General features: G+C 40.3%; 1 protein-coding gene across 1 annotated transcript in view; it reads left to right on the plus strand.

Annotated features, from left to right (window-relative positions):
- Positions 1 to 1,774: 1,774 nt before the first annotated feature.
- EVC2 (Ellis van Creveld syndrome 2) overlaps positions 1,775 to 10,133 on the plus strand; it is a gene marked incomplete at its 3' end in the record, with an annotated part of 65,184 nt that continues 56,825 nt past the window's right edge. The window contains exons 1-3 of the mRNA XM_010284414.1: positions 1,775 to 1,823; positions 8,677 to 8,837; positions 9,385 to 9,450. Of these exons, the coding sequence (XP_010282716.1) occupies positions 1,802 to 1,823; positions 8,677 to 8,837; positions 9,385 to 9,450 (249 nt within the window). The remainder of the gene's footprint in view (positions 1,824 to 8,676; positions 8,838 to 9,384; positions 9,451 to 10,133) is intronic.

Below are 10,133 nucleotides of genomic sequence, written 5' to 3' on the forward strand. Positions count from 1 at the left end.
AGCCACATTTTCTACATGTCTTTCTGCATGTCTTTCTGCATGCTTAAGGCCACTGTCTGTGTGCTTTTACTACGGGCTCATTTACAAAGGAACTGTTGACATTCATATTCATATATATGCTCATAGAATGCAGAAGAGTCCTATTTGTGATTTATATTTATAAACCAGATTTATTTTAACACTTGACATAATAGGCCATTCTATCAGTGTTTTATAGTTTCATCAGTGCTTTACACTAGTGTCATTACATCCATTTAGTGTACTGGTACACATTTCCTTAATGCAGGTAGGGCTCTAGAAATATCTGGCACGGATTAATTCCCTTTTAACATGTGATTTCCGTTGCTGCATATCCATATACATATATGACAAATAAATGCATATATATTTCTCTCTTCTCCATACAATTTTTTGTTTAAGTTTGCCACTGGAGTTTCCTGTTCTTACCTTTCCATGTTCTTGAGATGCTTGAGTACTCAAAATTCAGGGTCATGTGGATTATTTAACTAATGAGGAGAAATTAATGAAATTACAGAATTTTGACATGACTCAAGTTTGTTTACAGGAATTCTGGAGTGCAGGAAGAGCTGTACCATGAGGTATTGGGAGATTGGCAAACAGACCCCAGTGCCTGGGGTCTCCCAGTGTCCTGCGGCTGCACAGAGTGTGCTGCATGTTCCCACTTGTGTTCGTTTCTCTGTCCTTCCTTTCTCCTCCACAAGAGCCACCTCCCATCCCATATGTACTTGTTGTCCAGAGCAGTATCCACTTAAAACCCAGGGCTCCTGGTGCATCCAGATTTCTGAGATGTCTCGCATTTTCTGTTTTTTTTAGGGAATCTGAAGTGAGAACTATTTTCACACAAGGTTAACTAAAGTTACAGCTCTGGCAATAATCAAATTGATGGCTTCCCCAAGCTGACAAAGAAGAAAATTGTCCCTAACTTGCTGTACTGTAACAGTGGTATTGACGTGAGTCAGTACTTAACATTACTCACGTGCAGTGCTTGGGAGCAAACAGAAACAGCAGGTGCAGATCATGTCATTCAGCAGACTTAGAACTATCACTGTTAATCAGTCAGCATTCCTAACTCTGTATTAGGAAACATTTTATTAAATGGAAACTTGCTTATGTGACTACTACATCTTGATAAAAACAGCGGGCATTAACAATCCTAGTTTCTCTTACTGATGTTCTAGAGCTGTGGTTTCAGGACCAATCTCTGCGATCTGGGCACAGGCGGGAGGCTCTCACAGATTGCCTCATAAGCTGCAGTTTTTAGTCTGTGGTCCTTTTGAAAGGCTCTGTAATGCTCTGAAGGAAAAATGAACGTAATGTTGGTAGACTTGATCATCCAATATAGATACATTCCTAGTGACTGGATTTTCCTGTGTCCTCAAATCTGCCTTTGAAAATGGCAAGATTTTTTTTCTTTTAATTTTATACAAACAAACTAATACTTTTTAGCAAACCCTGCTGCTCCACTATTTCACAAAGGCTCAGCCTGATATTAAGTGTAAGTACAATTTGAGCCCCAAGCGTGCATAGCCATACTGGGAGACAGCAGAGCCTCATACTGCTTGACAAGCTGTGGGACACCTCTAGAGCTGTGTTGTATCTCTTTCAGTAGTTAATTCTGGGAAACTTGAGGCTTTGTGGAACACGGTTGTGTCTAATAGTGAAGCATAAATTCAGCATAAGAGTTCAGTATTAGACATTTATGAAGACAGTGCCTTTTTATAATTGCTCTCTTCTGTGTTAACTTTAGGTTATTAAAGATAATCTGTGGCTTCAAAGAGAGATGGGATGTCTGGGAATGACAGGTATGTAACTGGTATCTCTCTCTTCTCAGTGCTGTGGAGGTCCCAGGACCCCAGGTCATGGTTGTGCAGTTGGGCAGGGCACTGGAACTGTGCCCTGGTTTTACCTGCCCCCTGATTTGGAAAAGGAAGGAAGAGGAGGGAGAAGAAATGAAGCTGTCTGGTTCAAGAGGCATCCCCTCAGGGCTATTACTTGAGGTGTGGTCCCAACAAACAATATCTAAATGATTCTCACAGTAGTACTGGGCCTTCCTCCACACTCTCAGTTTGCAAGAGGAGCTAGAGCTTGACCACCCACGCCTGGCTGTGGACACGTGCCTTCGATGCTGTAGGAGCTAGGTGCCGTTGGTATGCCTGCCCAGGAGCGCAGCCCTGTGCTGCGGAGGAGAGGGATGTGGAAGCACTCGTGGTGTCCCACTGTTGTCAGTGGGACTCTTGATCCTGGCCCATGGGGGAGTGCTCGCTCAGAATTTAGGAACAAGAGTGCTCTAGGCTCCCTAAACAACTCTTCTAGAGTGGAGCTGCTGTGAGAAGACCTTGGTTTGTACCCTACTGTGAATCATTTTCAGAAGGCAGCCATCTTTCCTCATTAGTCATCATGACGTAGTATGGGTAGCCCCCTCTGATGCCCAGCATTCAGTGTTGTTGAAAACCCATATTACGTAAAGCTTTGTAGGTAGTTGCCTAGTCTGATCAAAATAGTGTATGCTGATACTTAGAGAGGTTACTTACGGGTTGGAGGAGCTGCATCTGAAGGCTGACTGCCACAGGCTCTTTCTGTACATTTGAATAAATCACTTAGTTTCTCCAAGTATCTGGTCTTTATTTTCTCTATAGTTGTATAATAAAGAGCGTGCTAGCTCGCCCAAGTGTAGTGGAATTGAGTACTCTGAAAGGTTATCACATCCTCATACAGCACATTAACAGGGGCCGTCTGAAATAGCCCTCATAGCTGTGGTTCCCTGAGATGATTTAATGACGGGCATTTGCCAGTAAATTACACACTCTGAAGAAGTCATCTAGTGAGATGCCTCTAATTTCTTTGCCCTGTGCCATGGCTAATTCATAAATAAGTTTATTAATTTAAATATGAAGGCAAATAATTCAGATTTCCTGAGCTTCCTTGTTTTTTCCTTGTTAGTTATTCAATGTAATCTTTCCTGCTCACATCTTGCTTTCTGATGGGTTGCAAATTATTAATGTACCATCCACTCAGAGAGGAAATGCATGCAGTTCTGTAGTTCAGAAGAACCTTCTGGAGCTAAAGAAAAAGTGGGGCTATTGGAGGATTTTGACATGCAACATCTTTTTGTTAGTGGTTGAATCTCTGCCATTTTGTTAGTCGGTAAATGAGGGGCTGCTACAAGCACTGAATTGTATGTTTGATTTTATAACTGAGAATTGTCCCATTCTAATAAACATGGATTTTTAACACATTTAAAGCTAAGTTTTCAGTGGTTTCTTTACTCAAGATGCTAGACCCTTTATTTTTTACTGAAGAAGTTCTCACTTAAAGCAGTGAGATGGGAACTTCTGCATAAAACCTTTGTCATTGAAAATGGCAGTGTGTTGAAGTGAAGCGGTTTGTGGCAGCACACCGATCTCAGGGTTGTGTTGGAAACTTTTTTGAGTTGTTTCTGGGTAAGGTGAGAAAGAGCAGTCCCAGAATAGCCCTGTGATTGGGTTACACAGTGGATTCTTAAGAGTTATGTTCAATTCTGCTCTGACTTACTCAAAACAGGCCTGGAAAGTAGATTTGTTTTATCTTATTGATGCCCATAGTTGCTTTGACTTTGTAACAAGAAAAGCTAAGGGCAACATTTAAAACTGAAATACAGTAAATTACTACCTTTGCCTGTTCATTGTTGTGTGTAATTTAAAAGACACTAAATTGGATCTTGTATCCTGGATGGTTTTCAGGACAGGGAATAATTCAGAACAACAAAAAAAATACAGTAAGCAGGTATATTTAACTCTTTTCTCTCCCACTGGATTAAAGCGAGATTATTCAAAACTTCGCTGATAAATTCTGGGGGAAAGCAAACCGGACTGCAGATACGGGACTTGAAATATGCAGCCCTTGAGAGCTGAGAATTAGAATGACTGTCTCAGTTAAATTGTTTCTTTTTCCTCCCAGTGTCAGGTAATTTTTAATTCTGAACTTGACATTTCACAAACTTGTCAGAGTCTTCACTTTCCTACTGTAATTTGGCAGGTTAGGATGTGTTGTAAAGGTATGGGAGCCTTAAGGACATACTGGAGTCTTTGCTGCAAACCTATTGCAAAACTATTTTAATTTCATGTCATCCTATTTAATTGCCATGGGCAAGAATAACCTTCGCCTTGACTTCTATCAAGAACAAGTAAGGCACTGTAGTGTTACACCTACCCTTCTAAAAGCAGTCCATCTGTGCCACTAATGTGTTCAGGACTCAGCCCCTTTAGTCCAATGGTAAAGGCTTGTGCTTCAGCACTGAATGTCCCTGTCATTACTCAGAACCAACTTCTTGGCAAAGGACACTATGCAGACCACAAACAGAGGATAGTTTCTTTTCTTAGATACCCATCCTTCCATCCCCTGACCGTATGAGCACAGACCCACTGTCACCACAGTCTCCCATGGTGGGTGCATTTTATACCAGGTTGGATCCTCTCTGTATATGCACACCCTGAGCAGCAAGTGAATGCAGTGAGAGCTGGGAGTGGGGAGCTCTCCTTCCTGTGTTGCCTGTGCCTTGAGTGTGGCTGCTGGAGGTCCAAAAGTGCAAAAGATCACCACCCAAAGCAATAGTGCACAAAGCTGAGGAGTGGCAAGTAACTGCCTGGGGAGAACAGCAAAGAAAACTGAACAGCGTTAAATAGTGGAGACTGTTCTGATCAACGGTGCGTTTGTCATTTCATAGTGTTGTGGCACTGCTCATATGTGGGACTGAGTGAATGCTATAGTAACATGAGTGGTAAAATGTTGCACCGATCTTCCAGCTGTTTCAGCTATATTAATATTTATTTTCATGTTTTCATTTTGTAATTCAATACAAAGTTGACCTACCAGTGCTGGTAATTAGCTAGGAATATGCAATTTAAGACAGGGTTCTGGCATATCGGTTTATAGAGGATTAAATCATGGGAAAACATTTTAGTAACATGCTAATTAAAAGTAAGATAGGATATTTAACAACTCGATAATACAGTAAAAATGTGGAATGTGTACTTATGGAAACAAAACAAAGAAAGTTTTGTCTTAAAGATGGTGATATTGTCTCACCTCTCAAAAGAAAGTGAAATTACTGCCTTTCTTTGATGGACTGTTTCACTTGGCATGTTTGGAAACTTTTGCAGGAAAGCCCCAGAGTAAACCTCATGCTCTGCTGGTTTGCTCACTGAGAAATGTTTTGGCCTGAGGCGTTGTAGTCCGGGAGTGCCTGGTGGTAGCCTGGCAAGCCCCAGCTGCGAGGGGGCTGTTGGGCTGCGTGTAAAGCTGAAACTGTTCCTCTGCTTTCCAAAATCTCCCTGTTGAAAAGGAGCGGGAATAGTTTCCATATAGAAACTAATGGAAGTGAAGACCATGCAGCTCTGATAATAGCTTTTCTGAAAACAGCTAGAAAAATGGCAAAGATTGAAGCTGTAAGAAGAGAAGTGGAAAGAACAAGGAGATGGCAGAGTAGGTGTCGGAATTGGCATGCACCTCTGAAGTGGCACTGACGGTGGTGTGCTCGCACTTCTGAGCAGTGGGGTATCCAAATGAAAGCTTGATGCCTGTTAGTGATAGGCATCAGGAGTCAAGTGTTAGTATTTTCCAACCTCAGATGAATCTATTTGTTAAAAAAAAGCAATTTCATAACGGAAATCTAGAATAGACGTGAAAACCACAGAGTGTGTTATGCCCATACTGTCCTTTCTCAGATATTCAGCATCCAGCTTTTCAAGCAATCATCAGCCATCTACAATCCACCTAGGACCTTATCTGAAAAGAGGCAGCAGGTGAATTGATAAATACCCCTATGTTGTCTTGATGTTAAGAGTATGCAGCAAGTTACGCAGAAAAGCAGTTATGTTCTTGTAGGTTAGCTGGACCGAGCTGTATAATGTTCTAGTGACAATTAAATGTATGTGCATCAGGAAAAAGTTATTTTATTTAACTGACAGTCGATACTACAAAAAATCGTGAGATAGAAAAGTGCTGCTTTACTGGAAAGGGAAACCAGGGTATTACAAAACAGTCGATATTGTTAAAAATTAATAGGAATAATGAGAAGAAATCTGGAGGAAGGCAGTGGCACATGTTGCTGTATGGACACACGTGACACTGATTTAATATATGTAAGCAAAACTTTCCACTGCTGGGAAGATACAAGTGAATTTGCAGAAGTATCATTGTAATCATCATCAACGTTGAGGCTGCTTAACATAATGTCAAGAACCTGCAAAATCCCCAACCTCCAATTACTGACGATGGAGCAGCCAATTAACATGCCTGGAGACTTCTGCTGGGAGCTGGGCACACTATCTCGGGATTGTAAGTGATGACAAAGTACAACTTGAAAACAGACTCATCTGCGTAATTAGTAATCCAGAGATTTATTCAAAGTCAAAGAACGTGATCAGTTAATTAAATTGGTTACTGTGGACTTGATACTCTCCAGAGGGGAGTACCAAGGATTTGCTGTCACATGAAAAGTGCAGTTGGGTGTGCTGATGGAGATGTCGTTCTGCATAGGGCACACAAACAAAATATATTTTATGATGCAATTACGCCCTTCTTGTTGACTGACCTCCCTCATCCAAAATACAGAGGGAAATGATCTGCTAAACAAGAAGTACTCGCAAGGCAGTAGTTGCTCAACCCAGCCCATACATTTCGCCATTTTATCTTCTGACTCTTAACGAAGTCCTACAAAGAAGCTCCATGTCTTCAGTCAGGGCTTCTGTTTGCTATAAAGCAAAGTGCATCTCCTGTAGTCTGGCAAGAAAACAAAATGGAGAATTTGTTCTCCACCTCCATAGCGATGGGGTAGCAATTGCATTGATATGTGAGAGACACAGCAAATATAAAATCAATCTTTTTCAATGTTTGGATATATCTATACAAAACTGTGAAGCGGCTTGACTTAGTAGTTGGAACATAGGTTTAGAGCCATTGGATGTAGGATATAGTATGATACTTGGATCTGCTGGCACATGCCATGGCCAGGTGGGCTCAGACTGGTAGCTGGCAGGTCTGCACTGCACTTACAGTTCAGCACTGGTGTCATCCTGAGTGATTTGGGCTGTTGCTTAGTCTTGAAACAGAAATACGCCATGCATGACTACTCTGAAAAAATTCCAACCCCGAAGATATGCAGACATTTGGTATTGTAATGATACATATTACTGTTCTCACCAAATTTACCTTGTTATTTTTACAGTCCCTAAATTAGTCTGAGTCTGTTGCATTGTTTAACAGTGGCTTAAGTATTTTAGTGAAACTTAGGGAAGTGAATTAAAACTGATGGTGAAAGAGAAACAACTAGCTTTTCCTGGCCCATAGATCCACAATTTTGTCCAATATAAACCGCTCCCAAATAAAAGACATGCTATTCCAGCATGGGAAGATAGTGAAGCTCCCCAAGGTGCACGTATCCATCTGGGTTCTGTAAGCAGCAGGACTCTTATCTCATTCAGTCTTTTCAGTGATTCATGTGCATCAATGCGTCAAGGCCCTTTATAGGATCTCCTTTTAAGGGTCCAATTCTGAATGCTCTGTACATGTCTTTTCTATTTACAGCTAACAGTGTTTCTCTATATTATTATTCCAACAAAGCAAGCATTTTCAAAACAACGCTGCTTCTCATATTAATTGAGATTTTACTATCTTCAGCTTTTCATATTTCATTAACATGTTTTTTTAAAATTAAAACTTTATAGAAAAATGTCATTTGCCAAAAATCTTTGCTTTTCAGTGAGAGTGTTTGTTCATATGCATCTTGCTAATGATTAAAATATGAGATTTAAAAATAAGTAATAAATGAGAACTATTATGCAAAGAATGAAAAAATATCTTCTTTAAACATGGACAGCCAACTAACATTTTGAAATTTTCATGACATTTTTCTCTTCATTCAGCAGCTTTATCTTTTGACAATTTAGTATATTAAATTATTGACTTTTAGTGCAAGCTCCTTTTCTTAATGGCATAGGTGCTTTTCATCAGTAGATGAAAGTGGTATGCTATGATTTCAGAACTGTTCTTCTAATTTTGTGTGTTATCATGCACTAATCTTTCATTAAAATTTAAGAGTATAAGCTAGCATTTGTATTGCTAATTACTAAATTGAGGAGCATTTGGTTTGATAGCACTCCAGCTGAAATGGAACTGAGACCTTTACTCAGCTGAGAAGTATTTTTGTTCTGAATATGTATTGGTATGGTTAATTGGCAGACTGTATTTTTGAAGCAGAACACCCTTAGCACTGAGGACACTCATGTTGTAGAGTGCTTCAATTATTTATACTTTGCTGAAAATTTCTTTTTGTTGAAAATATTGACAGTTGATTTAAGGCTGGAACCTTTCAATTCATGCATTAGACACTTTACATGTAAATGGCAAGAAGTTTTCTGTGGGATATATGTGAGTTCCCAAGGTAGGAAACAGTTTTATTCTAACTACTGCTGGTTTTTGTGGGGCAAATCCCATCTCTGTTTCCTGTCTGGGCTCATGTCTGTGTTACCTATATTGATTTTAAGTGCTTTGAGGGAGAGGATGCTGGTCGCTGTGGGCACACAGAGGACCAGGTATCCCTGGTTGGAATCTTCACCAAGTGGCTGCTGCACAGGAGCCGGCTTTAGCTCTAATGCAGAGTGTTGCCTTGGTTTTCAGCAATTCCTTTACCTCCAGTCGTTCAAGCAAGTGAAGCCCCTCACTGCCTCTTGACTTCTGCAGCCTCGGACAATCAGTGGAGCCATTCGCTGTTTGCTTTGATACCCTCATGGACAAAGAAGATTTTGTTCAAACGAGAGTCCTCCGTTAACCACCAGCTGGTCAGTAAAAGATGGTTTTGCCACTTTTAATGTTTCTAAGGATTGTAGCAATTATATCAAAAGCGAATGTTGCTGGGAATTTACTACCCGATTAGTACGTCTCTAATTCTGTCTCAAGTGATTATGTTCACTTGAGATGCCTTCAAGCAACACCAACTAGTTGTGAGACTGCCAAAGAATTATTGTGGCAGGTACAGCTATGTGATTGCTGCGTAAATTCTGATTGACACTTAATAATGAAACACATCTGTATGGTCTGATGAACTTTGTGCATAGTGTATTTTGTTAGGGAATTGTGATAGCCAAAAGATGAATATATCAATTAAGATACTAGTAATTACTTGTGGGAGTAAGTAGTTGATACTTACTTATTTTGGACTAGAAAAAAAGGTTAGCTACTGGGAAAACAAAGCTCTTAAATTTGAAGGCAATTAATACCTCTAATTTTTTTTTCCTCATTTCATTGTTTACATAATTTAACTTGTGCTGCACTTTGTGAATTATGCTGTTTTCATACACTGTGTAGACTTTTCCCCTTCCTCCACAGACTGAAGATGTGTCCAATATGTCAGTGTCTTCTGGATTTGGAATAACCCTTCAGAAATGTGGTGTGGTAAGTTTTCTTATATTTCTCTTGTTAATTTGATGGGCAGTTTGTACCCAAATGCCCTTTAAAAAGTGGGAACAGAATTGTACCCATGCTGAATATTTGGGAGAATGTCCATTTTGATGTTAAGATGGTCGCACCCTTTGTAAGAGGCACAGTTTTGCAAGTTGATTCAAAACTGAAGATAGTGAAATCTTATCTCAGGGGATTTTGGATTGTGGTCAAAGTAGACACCTCAGTGTGAATTTGTAAAACTATAAATGCACAAAGAAATCAGACACAAGACTTGGTAGAGATAGACACAAACATCTTTAGAGGATGAGATAAGCCTTCTGAGATGCTATCCTGGCTCAACCATGTCAAGTATGGACTACCTCTGTCAAGTATGAACTGCTTTCAAAGGATGGGGCACTGATCCCTGTGACACCCATTGTGTCTTTGGGCATCCTATTACACAGCCATAGAATCATAGAATCTTTGGGTTGAAAGAGACCTTTTAAGGTCATCTAGTCCAACCCCACAGCAATCAGCAGGGACATCTTCAGCTAGTCAGTCAGAGCCCAGTACAACCTGACCTTCAATCTTTCCAGGGATGTGACATCTACCACTTCTTTGGGCAACGTATGCCAGGGTTTCACCACCCTCAAGGTGAAAAATTGCTTCCTTCTACCTAGTCTAAATCTACCCCC

This window comes from Phaethon lepturus, unplaced genomic scaffold (genome assembly GCF_000687285.1).
Source record: "Phaethon lepturus isolate BGI_N335 unplaced genomic scaffold, ASM68728v1 scaffold2083, whole genome shotgun sequence".
Classification (NCBI taxonomy): domain Eukaryota; kingdom Metazoa; phylum Chordata; class Aves; order Phaethontiformes; family Phaethontidae; genus Phaethon; species Phaethon lepturus.